This window comes from Balearica regulorum, chromosome 10 (assembly GCF_011004875.1).
Source record: "Balearica regulorum gibbericeps isolate bBalReg1 chromosome 10, bBalReg1.pri, whole genome shotgun sequence".
NCBI lineage: Eukaryota > Metazoa > Chordata > Aves > Gruiformes > Gruidae > Balearica > Balearica regulorum.
The window spans coordinates 13,964,291-13,981,283 of NC_046193.1; the positions used below are offsets into that span (position 1 = coordinate 13,964,291).

The window sequence follows — 16,993 nt, forward strand, 5'->3', positions numbered from 1 at the left end:
CGATGAGCGCCACTAGTGCTGGACTGGTGTAAACTGGCATAAATCCGCATTCCAGGTTAGTTCCTAGAGACGCGCTGGGTCGGCGCTGCGCTGGCAGGCGCTCTGCCAGCTCCTGCCTGCCCACCCTCCAGCTTCTCTCTGGATCTGCCTGTTCTGCAGCCGGGGCTGCGGGGCCGGCTAATTCACCAGAAATGGTGTCGTTCACCTGCGTGCGATCCAGATCCAGTTTGTGCGGCGGGGCTGTCGGTGCGCTGGCCCGGCACTAACAGCGGTGGGACCCTGGCCCCAGGCAGACACCAGCTCCAGTGCTGGCACTCAGTCCTCAGTAAGGGAAATGGTTAAGTGGTTCTCCCGCTTGCTAAGGATGTGCAGGGAAGCGTTGGCCGCCCACTGAGCGCACTGAAGTCATTCCAAGCGGGGCTGGCCAGGCATGAGAGGCTGCCCCGGGAGCTCAGAGGCTCTGCTGAGGCTTGGGGGGGGCCCCTCCTCTGCATGCCCCAAAGCGGTGAGCGCTGCCAGTTCCCTCTGAGCCGTTCGGTCTGCTGCCGACGGCGAAAGTGATCGCTGCTGAAAGGTGCTGGGGGAGCCGAGGCTGTGGGTGCCCGAGGGAGCGGGGGTGCTCAGCAGCTTTGAAACACTGGTGACGGAGGGCTGTGGCAGAGCTGCTGGCAGATCTCCGGCCAGCAGAGCTGCCCCCAGACATTTCATCTCCCCAGGCAGACACAGGCCACCCCCATGACTTTGGCTGTGGGGCGGCTGAGGGGGCTGCAGCTTGGGGTGGGAAGTCGGAGCAGCCTTCAGGGGAGCCAGGAGGTGCCTGAACATGGGCTGGGACACCTCACTTGTCCCTCGGATCCCGCTGAGGATCCCTCCTTCCCGCTTTTACTTGCTTTCCAACGCCTGAGCTCCTGTTACAGTTGCCTTTATCAGACTGCTTTGGATCTCAGAGGGGATAAGGTTTGCTTGGCAAGATCCCTGTGATACAGACGGGCTGGCTAGTGCTAATGGCTCTTTATCAGCTCATCTCCTGCCAGCTCTGCTAGCCCAGGAGGTGGTGGTGTCTGGCCACCACGCTGTGCTGCCAGAGCCTCACCGGGGACAGCCCTGCCCTTTCTCCGGGTTTCCCAGCACCTGCTGTGAGCGGAGCCCTGGGGAGCTGCCAGGCCTCTGCCCACAGCATCCCTTGCCCCGCTGAGATGTGCGGGACCAGCCTGCGCTGTGTCAGGGTGTCCCTGGGGGCACGGCTTTTGGCACCCCCGTGGCCACCAGCCTGGGACTTGTTACTTTGCCCATGACCTTGCTTGCCGGCGGGCCGCCAGAGCACAGCCTTGGTGTGGGGAGCATGCAGCTCCTCTTCCTTCCTTTGGCCTCAGCTAATAAAAGGCACCATCCCTGCGTGACAGCGAGGTCTCTGTTGAGCCCGGCCCCGGTACGTGACCATGCTCCCTGCAGGGCTCTGGGGCTGCCAGCTCAGCGCCTGGCCTGGCTGGTCCGAAGGATCCTGGGCACCACCGACTGGCACGAGGTGAGTGAGGCCATGGCTCAGGGCACGGTGATGCCCACAGTGCCAGCACGGAGGGGGGGGGAGCGGGATCCAGCCAGCACGGGTGCTGGGGAAGCACGGCTGGCTGTCATGCTGCCCTGGGGCTCCCGGTACTGCTGCTGGAGACGTGCCTTGAATAGGCACAGACGGGCCCACGCCGTGCAGGGCGAGTCCCGGGCAGGCTGCCTGTCTCGGCAGCCCCGCGTGCCACATGACCAGGCAAGGCAGCCCTGCGGTGATGCCATGCCAGCTGCTGGCCAACCTGGGCACGAGCCATCACCATGCCACGCGTGGGCCACTGCCGGCTTGTACCTGGCCTCTGCCTCACCTTGGTTAAAGCTCAGTGCGGGCAGGTCCCTCCCCTTGCCTGGCACGGCTGCGGAGGAGGAGACAGGCGCCGGCCGCCCTCTTCCAGGAACAGCAGCCGAGCCCAGCCGGAGTCCAGCGGGGCTGAGCTGGCCGACTCTGCAGCCCACCCGGGCCACTGGCCACCTGCCTGGTGCCCCAGGCCCCACAGGCACAGGTAGGAGCCGGCATGCCTGCGAGGAGCCCTGGGGCATGGCACAGCCCTGGGGCACAGGCCAGGCACCGGCAGCCACTACGAGGTGGCACACAAGGAAGGGGTGTGGGGTCCCTCAGGAGAGATGGGCTGGGTCCCCCCGCTCCCGCCGTGCACTTCCTGGGGCTGGTGCATGCTGGACTTTGCCCGGGGAGCTCTAGCGGTGGGGAGGGCCGAGTTGCTCAGGAGGGACATGCCTAGCTGGCGGCACTGTCGCTGTGCCCAGGCAAGCTCCCGCGGGGCAGATGCCCGGCACGATTCCACCCTGCAGCCTAGCCGTGCTGGTGCCTCCACCGTGGGGCATCCCCAGGTGGGGCAAAAGGCGGTGCCATGGCCTCCCCCACGTAGCCGCACTGGCTGGTTCCCGGAGCATCGGGTGCCCATCCTGTCATGCTGCCCCGCATGCCTCCCTGCAAGCAGCAGCAGCCGCGTTCCTGCCGTGCCGTGCCGGGAGCCTGGGGAACGTGGCGCCGCTGCCTCACCAGCCCACGAGGCACCCTTTTGTTCGCCGGCAGGGCCCGCCGTGCTGCCCGGGGGCCGGGGCGTGCCCGGGCTGCCGACGCCTGGCTGGTCTGGCCTCCGCGGGCGGGCGGGTGGCGGGGGCCTCCAGGCAGAAGGAATCGGCAGTGACATTCCCGTAGCTTGGAGACCGCCGTCCCTTTCAGCGGGCAGCCCATTTGAATAAGAATCGTGCGCGGGTAAGGGGGGCCGCCGGCTGCCGCCATCCCATCGCTGCCCTCGCCCCAGCTCATTTCTGCACGCCCAGCCTGGGAGGGGGGGCAGCAGGTCCCTGTGGTGCCCCCAGCCTCGGCACCGCCAGCCCGCTGGACGCTGCAGGACACCAGGTACCGGGGGCTTGGGGATCCCCTCGCCGGCATGCAGCTCCGCACCGCCTCGCCTGCTGCCTTGGCACGGCTTCGAGCAGGGTGGGTGGCAGGGCAGAGTCGCGGCTCCCCCCACCAGCCTGAGCACCCCTGCCCAGGGCAGGCTCCTGCGAGGGGACAGGAAAGATGTTTTTGGGCAGCGCCGAGGCCAGGCTTTGATCCAGCTCTTGCAAGGCTGGAAGCGGGCGGTACCGGGAGAGGAGGAAGCACAAAAGACAGCTCCAGCCTAAATTTAACATCGGGACCCCGGCCAGCGGCAGGGACGCTTTGCCCAGCCGGCTCCAGCGCTCGTGGCTCCCCTCCCCGGCTGGCCCTGGCCTGGCCCTGGGACCCCCAGGGACACCGGTGACACCCGAAGGGATGGATCCACCCCGAGCAGGGCAGGGTGGGGCACGGCACAACCCGTGTGGGGTTTGGGGGCGCAGGGCATGAACTCAGGTCTGCGTACCACAGCCCTCAGGGCTGTGTGGGGCTGGGGCACGGCTATGGGGGTGGGTACTCGGTGCCACCCCTGGGGACTTTGGGACCCAACTGCCCCACCTGACCCTGCTCCCCAGTGCTGTCTCTGGGGACATACCGGAGCTGGGTGGGTGCACCCCGGGGTGCATGGCTGTGCCGGAGCCGGGAGAAGCCAGGCCCCGGTTGCACTGCACCCCATGCCGTACCCCATGTCCTGCTGCAGCGCCGTCTCTGTGTGTCCCCCCAGGCAGAGCCTGCGACTGCCCATGGACCTCCTGGTACTTGCTCTCCTCCTGGGTAAGCACTGGCCTTTGTGGGGCACCATGTGCACCCATGGGGCTGTGGTGGCCCCAGGACCCCAGCCAGGACGGAGGGTGCTGGGTGGTGGAGGCAGCGGCAATGGCGATGCTCCCTGGCCGGCAGCAGCCAGGGCCTGACGGCCGCAAATCCCAGCGGGGAATCCGGGCTGCACTGAGCCCTGGCGGGATTAGCGAGCGCCTGACCTGGCTCCCAGCTCTCCCCGGCACCGCACAGCGCCTGGGGCTGCCTGGCCCCCCAGGAGCACAGGCAGCCACCCCCTGCCCGGCCTCTCCAGCCCTGCGGCCGCCAGCCCCCCGCTCGCCCCCACTGCCTGCCCGGCCCTGCTCCCTGCCCCCCGGTCACGAGGCCTCGGCACTGCTGCCAGCACCTTTCTGGGTCACAGAGCTTTGTGCTGCATCAGTGGGTCGGGATGCAGGGATGGGACAGCTGGGGGTGGGGTGGGTGCTGTCTGGGGTGTGTGGGGAGATCAGGGGTGCCTGAGGGTCCTGGTGGAGCCCCCAGCCCGTGCCCTTGTGCTCCCTGCAGTGGGGGTGCCAGCGGTGGGGGGCTGGCAGGAGCCTGACCCAAGCCACAGCTGCGCCCGTGGCAGCTGCTACCCGGCCACCGGGAACCTGCTGGTGGGACGAGCCCCCCGCCTGAGTGCCACCTCCACCTGCGGGCTGGACGGGCCCCAGGAGTACTGCATCGTCAGCCACCTCCAGGTGAGCCCGCACGGCCCCGGCACGGCCCCGGCACAGCTGGGCACCGGTGCAGCCTCCAGCTGCCCATCCCTGACGGTGCCGCTGCCTGGCACAGGACTCGGAGAAATGCTTCACCTGCGACTCGCGGGACCCGTCCCTGCCAGAGAGCCACCGCATCGAGAACGTCATCTACCTGAGTGGCCCCCATGGCCAGCGGACCTGGTGGCAGTCAGAGAACGGTGAGATGTGGGTGGCAGCAGGGCTGCCCCCGTGTGCATGTGGCCTGGGGCTGTGTGGCTGGGGGGAATCTGCCACAGCCCTGGCCATCACCCCTCCGTACTCCCCCAGGCGTGGAGCACGTCAGCATCCGCCTGGACCTGGAGGGCGAGTTCCACTTCACCCATCTCATCATGAAGTTCAAGGTGGGTCCCAGCACAGGGGTGCCTGCGATGGGGTGGGACAGGATCGGACAGACCCGTGGGGGCTGTGGGGCTGGCCCCCGTCCCACCTGGGTGTCCCGCAGACCTTCCGCCCAGCAGCCATGCTGGTGGAGCGTTCGGACGACTTTGGGCGCAGCTGGAAGGTCTACCGCTACTTCGCCTACAACTGCTCTAAGCTCTTCCCCGGCGTCCCCGTCCAGCCCTCGGGGCTGGTGGATGAGGTGCTGTGTGACCAGCGCTACTCCGAGATCGAGCCCTCCAGCCATGGGGAGGTGTGTGGGGCCAGGGCAGCGCGGAGGGGGGCCGGGGGGGGCTGGAGGGGCTGGGCTCACCCACTCCTTCCTCTTCCCAGGTCATCTTCAAGGTGCTGGACCCCTCCATCCCTGTGGCGGATCCCTACAGCCCCAACATCCAGGGTGCGTGGCCAGGGGTGCCAGGGTCACGGTACCGGCAGGTGGCGGGGCGGGTGCTGATGGTGCCACCCCCTCCCCAGACCTGCTGCGCGTCACCAACCTGCGGGTGAACTTCACCAAGCTGCACACGCTGGGGGACAACCTGCTGGACACGCGGCAGGAGGTGCTGCACAAGTACTACTACGCCGTGGATGAGCTGGTGCTGCGCGGGAGCTGCTTCTGCCACGGCCATGCCGCCCACTGTGCCCCAGCACCTGGTGCCCCAACGTCCTCCGTCCCTGGCATGGTGAGGTGCATGCAACTGCTGGCACGGCATGGTGCCCCATGGGACCTGTTGGCCACGCTGAGCCGGGTGTTTCCCCCACAGGTCCACGGGCGCTGCGTCTGCAAGCACCACACACAGGGGCTGAACTGCGAGCGCTGCGAGGACTTCTACCATGACCTGCCCTGGCGCCCGGCCGAGGGCTCCAGCACCAACGCCTGCCGCCGTGAGTGTCCCGTGCCGGCACCACACTGTGCCCAGGGGCTTGGGGTGCTGCGTGCTGGGTTGGGGGAAGGGGGGTACTGCATGCCGTGCACGGGGGGTTCAGCATCCCGGGGCCTGTGGCTTGGGGATGGGGGTTGAGGGTCCCACATGCCATGCTTTGGGGTTGGGGGTGCTGCACGTGGGGCTGGGGCTTGGGGGGGTCGGGGTGCTGCAGGCTACAGTTTGGGGGATTTGAGGGGCATCCTGCTGGGGTGTGGGATGGGAGTCCTGCAGGCTGGGGTTTGGCACTGTGGGTGCTGCCTGCTGGGATTGGGGTGCCACATGTTGTGCCACGGTGCCATCCCCGCAGGGTGCGACTGCAATGAGCACTCATGGCAGTGCCACTTCGACATGGCCGTCTTCCTGGCCACGGGGAACACCAGCGGGGCCGTGTGTGATGGCTGCCAGCACAACACCATGGGCCGCCGCTGCCACCTCTGCAAGCCCTTCTACTACCGAGACCCCCGCTCTGACATCCGCGCCCCCACCGCCTGTGCCCGTGAGTGCCCCAGGACCCCAGCCCCACAGCTCGCACTGGCCCCGCGGCTCCCGGTGCCACCAGCCCCGTAGCTCCCAGTGCCGGCAGCCCCAGCTCACCATGGTCTCTCTCCCTCTCGGCAGCGTGCGACTGTGACCCGGTGGGCTCGCTGGAAGGAGGCGCCTGCGACGGGCACACGGATGTGGCGCTGGGCATGATCGCGGGGCAGTGCCGCTGCAAGGAGAACGTGGCCGGTCCCCGCTGCGACCGCTGCCGGCATGGCGCTTATGGCCTCAGCCATGGCGACCCGCAGGGCTGCCAGCGTGAGCTGGGACCCAGGGATGGGCATGGGAGGATGTGGGGTGGAGGGATGGGGATGGGGACAGAGGGATGATGGAGGGATGTGGGATGGAGGGGTGTGGGATGGAGGGATGTGGAGGCAGGGATGTGGATGGAGGGATGTGGGATGGAGGGATGGGGATGAAGGGATGGGGATGGAGGGATGGAGGGTGGAAGGACACAAGATGAGGAGGGAGGGCCATGAAGCCCATAGGCTGCAGTGCCATGTGGCAGCCCCTCACGTGTGGGGGTCCATGCATGTGGGGGGGGCAGCATGTAGGTGTGACCCACGGGGCACGGTGGCGGGCAGCTCCCCCTGCGACCCCATCAGCGGGGACTGCTACTGCAAGCGCTTCGTGGCCGGGCGGTCCTGCAGCCAGTGCGTGGTGAGTGCCCCAACCTGCCCCGCAGCCTGCCCCACACCATGCTCTGTGGCCCTGACTGTCCCCAGCCCCACAGCACCCTCCAGGGCCGGGCTGGCCCCACACCTGCCCCATGCCCCCCCCCCCTCTCGCTGCAGCCTGAGTTCTGGGGCCTGAGCTACGACGTGGGGGGCTGCCGGCCCTGTGCCTGTGACTTCGGGGGAGCCTACAGCAACCGGTGGGGCCAAGCACAGCACCCGGTGGGGCACGGGGACCAGGGGTGGGAGTGGGGACAGGGCTGGGGGTCAAGCACTGAGGAAGGGACAGGGACATCGATGGAGGGACAGGGCTGGGGAGATAGAGGGGGCTGGGATGAAGGGAGGGATGGAGGGGGGATCTCCATCCCCTGAGATGGAGGGATGGGGACAGGGATGGAGAGAGGGATAGACAAGAACAGAGCTGGACAGAAGGATGGACAGAGGGTTGGACCGGTCACCCCCAGGTGCTCCATGGAGGATGGGGCTTGTCCCTGCCGTCCCCACCTCATGGGGCGGCAGTGCGACCAGGTACAGCCCGGCTTCTTCTGCGCCCCCCTTGACTACTACACCTACGAGGCTGAGCAGGCCACTGGTCACGGCCACAGCCACCCCCAGCTCCCAGTGAGTCTCCTGGGGGGGGTCCCTGCACCCCCAGCCTGGGCTTGTGCATGGCTGTCACCGTGCTCCATGCATGGCTGTCATCCTGTCCTGCATGTGACTGTCACCGTGCCCTGTGCACGGCTGTCCCTGTGCATGGCCACCTGTCCCCTGACCCTGTCCCCGCAGGGTGCCGTCCGGGCAGAGGTGCCCCAGGACTGCCTGGAGTACGACACTGGGGAGCCAGGAGGGCGTAAGGGACGCCTGCGGCACCAGCGCAGCCCCCTCCATGTCCCCCAGCCCCGCACCCCCTTGCGCCGCAGCCGCCAGCAGCCCCCCAAGGTGAGCCCCAGGGGAAGCAGGATGGGGCATGGAGCAGGGCATGGCAGGGTGCTATGGGGTGGGGGCGGACGGGGGGGGCAGAGCCAGGGGCCAGGGCTGAGCCATGCCGGTGCCCTGCCCAGCCGGACGTGGAGGAGGTGGTGCGGGATGGCACCGGGCACATGGTGACATGGACGGGCTCGGGGTTTGCCCGGGTGCGGGATGGTGCCGGCCTGACCTTCCGTGTGGACAACGTACCCTACCCCATGGACTACGAGCTGCTGCTGCGCTACGAACCTGAGGTGAGCGTGGCCATGGCCATGGGCCGGCCACGGCGTGTATGGCACGGCATGGCACAGCACGGCACGGCACAGCCCTGACGCCAGCTTGCCTGTCACTGCAGTCAGCCGAGGACTGGGAGGCTGTGGTCGGCGTCAGCTCCCAGGTGTTGCCCACCAGCCCTCGCTGCGGGAACCTGCTGCCCTCCGAGCAGATGTACCGTGAGAGCCTGCCCCACAGCCAGAGGTGGGATGGGGGGGGGATGAGGATGGGGATGGGATGGGGATGAGGTGGGGATGGGGACAGGGAGCAGGACAGGGACAAGGAAAGCCTTGCCATACTCCCAGAACTGAGGGATGGGGATGGGATGGAAACAGGAACAGTCCTGCCACCCAGGTGAGGGATGGGGATGGGGACAGGGACAAGGAAGGTGGCTGGGTGCTGCTGCTGTCCCCTGGCCATCCCCATGGCCCTGGGGTGCCCGTGCCCCGACGCTTGCCTCTGCACAGGTATGTGCTGCTGTCCCGGCCCTTCTGCTTTGAGCCCAGCACCCCCTACGAGGTGACCATGCGGCTTCAACGGGCCGGTGTCACCCAGCGCCACCCCAGCGCCTTCATCCTCATCGACTCGGTGAGGGGGGTCCCGCTACACCACTCCATGCCTGGGGCTCGCAGGAGGGGGGTGATGGGCAGGGACAGGGGACCACGGACTGGGGTGGGTGGTGACATCCACCTGGGGCTGCACGGGGGTGAGGTGGGGATGGGAATGGGAGTGGGAGTGGGAAAGGGGATGGGGATGGGAAAGGGGATGGAAAAGGGGATGGGGAAAGGGAATGGGGATGTTGATGGGGATGGGAAAGGGAGTGGGGATGGAGATAGGAATGGGGATCAGGATGTGAATGAGAATGGAAATATCAATGGGACTGGGGATGTTGATGGAGTTGGGGCTGGTCTAGGGGATGTCAACGGAGATGGAGATGGGGATAAGGATGCCTGTGGGGATGGCAGTTTGGATGGGAATATCAGTGGAGCCGGGGCTGTTGATGGGGCTGGGGCCATTAAGCCCCCAGCAGGGTTGGGGCTGCCCCACAGCAGACGGATCTGGCCCAAGAGCAGGGGCCATGTCCTCCCCCATCTCCTCTCCCCCTCCTGCTGCCCGGCACAGCTGGTGCTCCTGCCGCGGGTGTCAGAGCTGCCGGGATTCCATGGGGTGGAGGCAGCGGCAGCGGCGCGCCGGGAGGAGCTGGAGCGGTACCGGTGCCTGGAGGCGTTTCGCATGGTCCCCCCACCCCCCCTGGCCCAGGCCTGCACCCGCCTGGTCTGCAGCGTCTCAGCCCTTCTGCATGGCGGGGCGCTCCGTGAGTGGGGGGCTCCCTGCCAGGGTCCGGGGACGTGTCGGGGTCCAGTGTGGTGGGTTGGGATGGGGCCGTGTGCACGGTGGGGAGGGGTACCTATGCCAGTGGGTCAGGATGAGGCCATGCCCATGGCAGGGGAGCTGTGGGCAGGGTGTGGGCAGGGTGCGGGCAGGGCAGCCCCAGCCCCACACTGGTTCTGCTGCCCGCAGCCTGCCAGTGCGACCCGCAGGGCTCCCGCAGCAGCGAGTGCCAGGCGCAGGGAGGGCAATGCGAGTGCAAGCCCCATGTCCTCGGCCGGCGCTGTGACCGCTGCGCCCCAGGCAGCTACGGCTTCGGGCCCCTGGGCTGCAGCCGTGAGTAGTGGGATCTGTATCTGCCGGGCATCCCTGTCCCTCCTGTCTGTCTGTCCTTCCGGCCATCAGAGTTCTGCTCACTGCCTGTTCATTTGTCTGTCTGTCCATCTGTCCATGCATGTGTCCCTCTCAGCCCTGCTGTCCTGCAGCCTGTGGGTTGGGTCCCAGTTCCCCCTCAGTCTACCTGTCTTTCCATCCATCCATCCATCCATCCATCCATCCATCCATCCATCCGAGCCCCATGCTCCTGCCTGGGGTGGGCACTGCCCTGTCTGGCCCTCCCTCATCTGCCCATCTGCCCGTCCGTCTGCCTACCCATGCATCCACATGAGCCCCCCACGTGCCCCTGTGGGTTGGGGGATGCCCTGGGTGCTGGTCCCCCGTCTGTCTGTCAGTCTGTCCATCCCTGTGTCCCTGCACCCACGTCCCTGACCCCAGCCGTGCCATCCTGCAGCCTGCGCCTGCTCCCTGGAGGGCTCACTGTCACACCTGTGCGACACGGTGAGCGGGCAGTGCCGGTGCCAGCCCGGTGCCGTGGGCCGGCAGTGTGACCAGTGCCAGCCCGGCCACTGGGGCTTCCCCACCTGCCGGCCCTGCCAGTGCAATGGGCACGCCGAGGAGTGCGACCCCCGGACGGGCAGCTGCCTGCACTGCCGCGACCACACTGCCGGTCGGCACTGCGAGAGGTGAGCCTGATCGGAGGGGAGGGGATGGGGCAACATGGCATGGCGTGGGATGGGATGTGGTGGGATGGGATGCATGAGATGAGATGGGATGGGATGGATGAGATGGGATGGTAGGATGGGATATGATGGAGTGAGATTGGAATGGATAGTGGGATGGGATATGATGGAATGGATATCATGGCGTGGCATGGCATGGACAAGATGGGATGGTGGGATGGGATATGATGGGATGGACCCCCAGGGCGCTCACCGCTCGTTCTCGCAGGTGCCAGGACGGTTACTACGGGGATCCAGTGCTGGGCTCAGGGCAGCAGTGCCGGCCCTGCCCCTGCCCCGGCTACCCTGGCACACGGCACTACCACGGGAGTGCCTGCCACGCTGACGAGGAGACCAACCACATCGTCTGCCTCTGCGCACCTGGATACACTGGTGAGGGGCAGGGCGGGCACCATGCAGCAGGGACCCCCGGCACCGGGGCTGCAGGACCCTGGCACTCATGGCCCCCCTCGCCTCACTGCAGGGCCCCGCTGCGACCGCTGCTCCCCCGGCTACTTTGGGGCACCAGAGATGGAGGGGGGTGTGTGCCGGCCCTGCCAGTGCAACAACAACATCGATGCCAGCGATCCAGGGGCCTGTGACCCCCGCACGGGGCACTGCCTGCGCTGCCTGTACCACACGACCGGGCCCCGCTGTGCCCACTGCCAGCCCGGCTACTACGGCAATGCCCTGCAGCGCAGCTGCCGGCGTGAGCGGGGCGGGGGGCTGTGCCGGGGCTGGGGCTGTGCGAGGGTTTGGGGGTGGGGGGGGGGCTTGGGGTGATGCAAGGGCTCAGGGTGAGGGTGAGGCTTGGGGCTGCGTTGGGGTGTGGGGGGATTGGGGTTGTGTGGGGGGGGTGGGTTGGGCAGGTTTTGGGGGTGTCTGGGGATTTTAGGCTGGGTGGGGTCAGGGCCAGGTGAGGTTTAGGGATGTTGGGGGGGGTTTGGGGCTGTCGTAGGGGTTTGGGGCTGTGCCTGGAATCGGGGCTGGGCAGGGGACAGGAATTGGGGTCGGGGGGTGGTATATGGAGCGCTGGGGCCAGGTGCCAGGAGGTACGGGCAGGGGGTACAGGCTGAGCCCCACATGGCCACCCACCTGCCCGCAGGCTGCGGCTGCGACCCACGGGGAACCCTGGCCTCCCACTGCACCGCTGGTGCCTGCACCTGCGACCGTGGCACAGGCGCCTGTGCCTGCCGGCCCAACGTGGTGGGCAAGAGCTGCAACCGCTGCGCACCCCACTTCTGGAGCCTGGGGGGGCCAGGGGGCTGCGAGCCCTGCGGCTGCCACCCTACACGTGCCCTGCACCCCGCCTGTGATGCGGTGAGACCCCTGGCACCCCAGCACCCCGGCACGGCTGTGCTGCCCTCCCGGCACTGGGTGAGCTGCCTGGCTGAGCACGCCGCTCTTGCTGCAGGTGACGGGGCAGTGCCAGTGCCGGCCCGGCTTCGGGGGCCGTGTCTGCTCCCAGTGCCAGGAGCATCACTGGGGAGACCCCGAGCGGGAATGCCGAGGTGGGGGCACGTCCCAGGGACGGAGGACACAGGAGCTCTGGGGATGTGGGGTGTCCCGGGGAATGGGGGTTCTTGGGGAAACAGGTGGTCATGGAGTGACCCTGGGTACATGGTGGGACTCTATGGACATGGCAGCCCTGGGGACAAGGTGGGACTCTCAGCATGGGGACCCTGGGGACTCTGGGAACTCAGGAGATCCTGGGGACATGGTGAGATCATGGGGACATCATGAGACCTTTTGGGCATGGGGGACCCTGGACCCATAGCAGAATACTGGGGGCATGGAAGACCTTGGGGATATGGTGGGTCTCTGGGGACATGGGGGACTCAGGGCACCTGGAGTACATGGTGGCATTGTGGAGATATAGGAGACCCTGGGTACATGGCGGGGCCCTGGAGATGCAGGGGGACACAGTGGGATGCTGGGGACACGGTGGCACGCTGGGGAGGCTGGGCCATGTTGCCGCTTGTCTCTGCAGCCTGTGAGTGCGAGCCGCTGGGCGCTGAGAGCCTGCAGTGTGAGCAGGCCAGTGGGCAGTGCCGGTGCCGGCCGGGCTTCGGGGGGCTGCGCTGTGACCACTGCCAGCGGGGCTACCAGGACGCCTTTCCCCACTGCTCGCCCTGCCACCCCTGCTTCGGGCGCTGGGACCCGGCCCTGGTCAGCCTGCAGGATGGGCTGCGGCGCCTGGGGGCACAGGCACGGGCGCTGTGGGAGGGGGGCTCTGTGCCCCCGCTCAGCCCCCGTCGCCTGCGGGCACTGGAGGAGGCGCTGGGACGCGTGGAGCGGCTGCTGGGTGAGGGGGGCAGCCCCGGTGGCCCCCTCCTCGATGAGCTGCCCAGGTGGCTGGACAGCACCAGGCAAGTGTATGCGGTGGGCTGGGGAGGGGGGACCCCGCTTTTGTCACCCAAAAAGGCTTAAGACCCCTCTCCTCCCACCAAAGGATGGAGCTAGACGACTTCTGGAAGCAGCTCCAAGAGCTGGAGCGACGTCTGGATCAGCTGGTGCAGGCAGATGTGCGGCACCGTGACCAGCTAGCCGGGCTGAGCCACGAGCTACAGGGTCTCAACCGAACTGCCTCCCACCTCCAAATCCTCCTCAGCACTGTGACGGCAGCCGGATTCCGCGGTAAGAGCATCCAGTGAGGACTGGGGGGGTTCAGTGGCAACCATCCCAACCAAACCCTGACTCTGGCATCTGCAGAGTCTTACCGCAGCATCCTGGTATCGGCGAAGGACTCGCAGCAGGCAGAGGCGTTGGCCAACGGCACAGCCAGCGAGCTGAACGCAGCACAGGCGATGCGGCGGGCGGCCGAGCGGGCGCTGCGGCAGCGGGGCAATGCTTTCCGCCGTGGCATGGCTGCGGCACGGAAATCCTTGCGGGAGGTGCAGAAACGGGTGATGGGACTCAGCGTTGCCAGAATCAATGAGAAGGTGAGAGCGGGACTGGTGGGGGAGCAAATAGGTGCATGGGGGCCTCCCCCCATGCCATGTTGAGCTGCCAGCTCCATCACTGGCATCACCGCAGATTTGTGGGGTACCTGGGGACCGGAGCTGCGAGCAAGCGCCTTGCGGAGGAGCTTTGTGCCAGGACAGCGTGGGGACACGGCGTTGCGGTGGCATGGGCTGCATGGGGGCACTGCCTGTCTCAGCTCAAGCCTTGAGCAGTGCCCGTAACGCCTCGCAGCAGCTGGAGGTTGCGTTGGGGCAGCTGGGTGTTGTGGTGCAGAAGGTAGGGGTGGTGGCTCCATGGCACTTTTTTGGTGTCCCCTTGTGTCCCCTTTGTGTGGCCCGCTTGTGTCCTCTCCATTCCACTTTGGTGTCCTCTTGTACATTCCACTTGTGCCCTTTTCATGCCACTTCGGTGTCCCCTTACATGTGCTTCTTTGTGCCCTTTCCATGTCCCGTTTCCATGTCCCCCTGTACATCCTGCATGCGCCCTTTTGTTGTGGTTTAACCCAGCCGACAGCTAAACCAACCACGCAGCCCTTCGCTCACTGCCCTCCCACCAGTGCGATGGGGGAGAGAATCGCAAAGAAAAAAAAGATAAAACTTGTGAGTTGGGATAAAGACAGAAAAGGAAGATAATAATAATAATAGAATATACCAAACAAGTGATGCGCAGCACAAATGCTCACCACCCAAAGCCGGTGCTCAGCCAGTTCCTGAGCCATGCTGCCTCCCGGCCAACCTCCCAGTTCTATACTGAGCATGACATCATATGGTATGGAATATCCTCTTGGCCAGCTTGGGTCAGCTGTCCTGGCCATGTCCCCTCCCAGCTCCTTGTGCACCCACCCCCCCACACACCTTCTGGCTGGCAGGGCAGTGTGAGCAGCTGACAAGTCCTTGACTGCCTGGCAACAACTAAAATATCAGTGTGTTATCAACATTATTCTTATCCTAAATCCAAAACACAGCACTATGCCAGCTGCTAGGAAGAAAATTAACTGTATCCCTGCCAAAACCAGGGCACCTTTCCGTACCACTTTGATGTCCCCTTCCATGTCCCACTTACGCCCTTTCCATGTCCCCTTGCACATCCCGCTTGTGCCCTTTCCGTGCCCTCTAGCATGTTCCCCCCGCCGTATGTCCCTCTTATGCCCCTTTGCAGATGCCCCTTGTGCCACTTGTTTGCCCTCTTGGGCCACTGCTGCAGCCCCCTGCACACCCTTTTTATATCTCCTTGCACACCCCTTCCATGCCCCCTTGTACTCTGTTTCACACCCCCTCGTGTCCCCTTGCATGGCCCCCGTGCCCCTTTGCACACCCCCTTGCACGCCCCCATCTTGTCCCCATGCATGTCCCCTCGTACCCCCTGCCCACCCCCTGTGCCCCCTCCCCGGGGCTGCCCTGTGCCCCCCAGACGCAGGAGGTGCAGGAGCTGGCGCGGGGGGCGCGGAGCCGGGCGGAGGAGGTGCTGGGGCGCTCGCAGGCTGCCCGCAGCCGTGCGGAGAAGGCGACGGCCCAGCTGCGGGACTTCATCCGCCGCATCAAGGCCTTCCTGGCAGGTAGCGCCGGCACTGGGTGGGCACACGGGCACAGCGGGGCTCAGCGCACCCAGCCTGAGCCCACCCTGCTCCTGTGTCCCCGCAGAGGAGGGAGCCGACCCAGGCAGCATCGAGCTGGTGGCCCGGCAGGTGCTGAACATCTCCCTGCCCAGCAGCCCCGGCCGGATCCAGGAGCTGCTGCGGGAGATGCGGGAGAGTATCGGCCAGCTGGAGGGGGTGGACATGGTGCTCAACAGCACGGCGCAGGGGCTGGCCACGGCACGGGGGCTGCTGGTGCAGGGACAGAACGCCAGGTGAGTGGTGGGGGACATGCTGGGGCAGGCAAGGGGTGGGGATCTGTCCCCCAGCGCTGGCAGGGGCTGGAGCTGCCCATGCCACCGTAGGGAGCGAGCAGAGGGCGTGAGGGATGATCTGGCGGGGACACAGCGGACGCTGGAGGTGGCGCAGGCACAGGCGACAGCGGCGGGGAGTGCCCTGCGGAGCGCCAGGGATGCCATCCAGGCGGCCGACAGCAGAGCCAAGGAGGTGAGTGGCACTGGGACGGTGGGCATGCCGGGGCTGCGGGAGCGGGGCCAATGCTGCCAGCACAGCCGGGGAGCAGGGATGGTGATTGGGCCATGCTGGGGGCAATGGGGTTGGTGCCGTGGGGGCACTGGGAGCAATGGGGTCGGTGCTGTGGGGCACTGGGAGTAACGGGGTCACCAAAGGTAGTGAGACTGGTGCCAGGGGGACATGGAGGGTGTGGGGTGGGTGCCACGGGTTTGCCAAGGCGGTGGGGCTGGTGCCATGGGCATGGCGGGTCGCTATGCATGCCGGCAGCCGGTGTCTGTGCCTGCCCAGGCGGAGCGCAGGCTGCAGGCGCTGGAGGGGAAGGAGTCGCGGGTGCAGCAGCGGCTGCAGGAGCTGGCGCAGCGCGTCACCGCCCTGCAGGAGCAGGGCCGGGATGCCCGCCGCATAGCCCAGCAAGCCAAGGATGGAGCGCAACGTGCCACTGCTGCCTCGGGGACACTCAGCCAGGTGAGCCCTGGCCCTGCTCAGCCACGGTGGGGCACCAAGGGGGTACGGGGTGCTGGGGGTGGGGGGGAACGACAGTCAGCCTCACTGTGTTCTTCTGCCACCAGGACCTGGCGCAGGTGACACAGCGCTACGTGGTGCTGAAGGGCCGGGTGAATGGGCTGGATGGGGCGTCTGGCGGGGCCCTGCAGCGCGTGACACGGCTGACGGCAGAGGCCCGGGACCTCCTGGACAAGGCCAGCAGCAGCCAGAGGAAGCTGGAAGGTGAAGGGGGAGCCTCTACTGGGGGGCATTCCCTACCACCCCGACTCTGCTTGGTCCCCACCTCCCCATGCATGTCTCCCTTTGTCCTCCTGGGCACATCCTGCCTGGTGCCTCAAGGGTGGCACAGGCTGGGGGACACGGTGCGGGGCTGCACCCCAACCATGCCTCCATCCCGCAGAGCTGGAGCAGCACTTCGGGGCCAACGAGCGGGTGATGGCAGCGAAGGCAACGAGACTGCAGGCATTGGAGCAGCGCGTCTGGGGGCTGCTGGAGGAGATCCGGGAGAGGGCCAACGCTTACGCCACCTGCTAGGGACCGGCGGCGGGGTCGGGGGCTGGGATCCGAGGCCCGGTTCTGCCCCGTAGATCCCCCGGTCTCCGCACCCCGGGGGTCCAGTCCGCTCCGCGGGCGCATGTAGCGCGGCCGCGCCTGCAAATAAAGTCCTGAAGAGCGGCTGCCTGTGTCCGGTGTCTGCCTGCCTCCTGCCTGCCTCCTGCCTGCCTCCTGCCTGCCTCCTGCCCGCCAGCC

The 16,993-nt window shown here is 67.0% G+C and overlaps 2 protein-coding genes across 2 annotated transcripts in view; one reads left to right on the forward strand and one right to left on the reverse strand.

The window, feature by feature from the left end:
* Positions 1-16,993, reverse strand: part of LOC142603171 (calcium/calmodulin-dependent protein kinase type 1-like) — a 151,206-nt gene that overhangs the window by 84,279 nt on the left and 49,934 nt on the right. The gene's annotated exons all lie outside the window — the stretch shown is intronic.
* LOC142603164 (laminin subunit beta-2-like) lies at positions 1,405-16,918 on the forward strand. Its single transcript, XM_075762198.1, has 36 exons — positions 1,405-1,525; positions 1,959-2,066; positions 3,693-3,742; positions 4,292-4,467; positions 4,562-4,685; positions 4,795-4,868; positions 4,970-5,158; positions 5,239-5,302; positions 5,380-5,585; positions 5,667-5,787; positions 6,136-6,324; positions 6,447-6,626; positions 6,916-7,028; positions 7,163-7,242; positions 7,507-7,663; positions 7,829-7,981; positions 8,104-8,262; positions 8,364-8,485; positions 8,749-8,869; positions 9,404-9,596; positions 9,803-9,946; positions 10,401-10,632; positions 10,898-11,061; positions 11,153-11,377; positions 11,774-11,988; positions 12,083-12,179; positions 12,659-13,037; positions 13,121-13,305; positions 13,381-13,610; positions 13,705-13,908; positions 15,043-15,187; positions 15,273-15,480; positions 15,571-15,712; positions 16,028-16,204; positions 16,309-16,465; positions 16,644-16,918. Exons 1-36 carry the CDS (start codon positions 1,440-1,442, stop codon positions 16,775-16,777), a joined length of 5,703 nt encoding a protein of 1,900 aa, XP_075618313.1. The 5' UTR covers positions 1,405-1,439; the 3' UTR covers positions 16,778-16,918.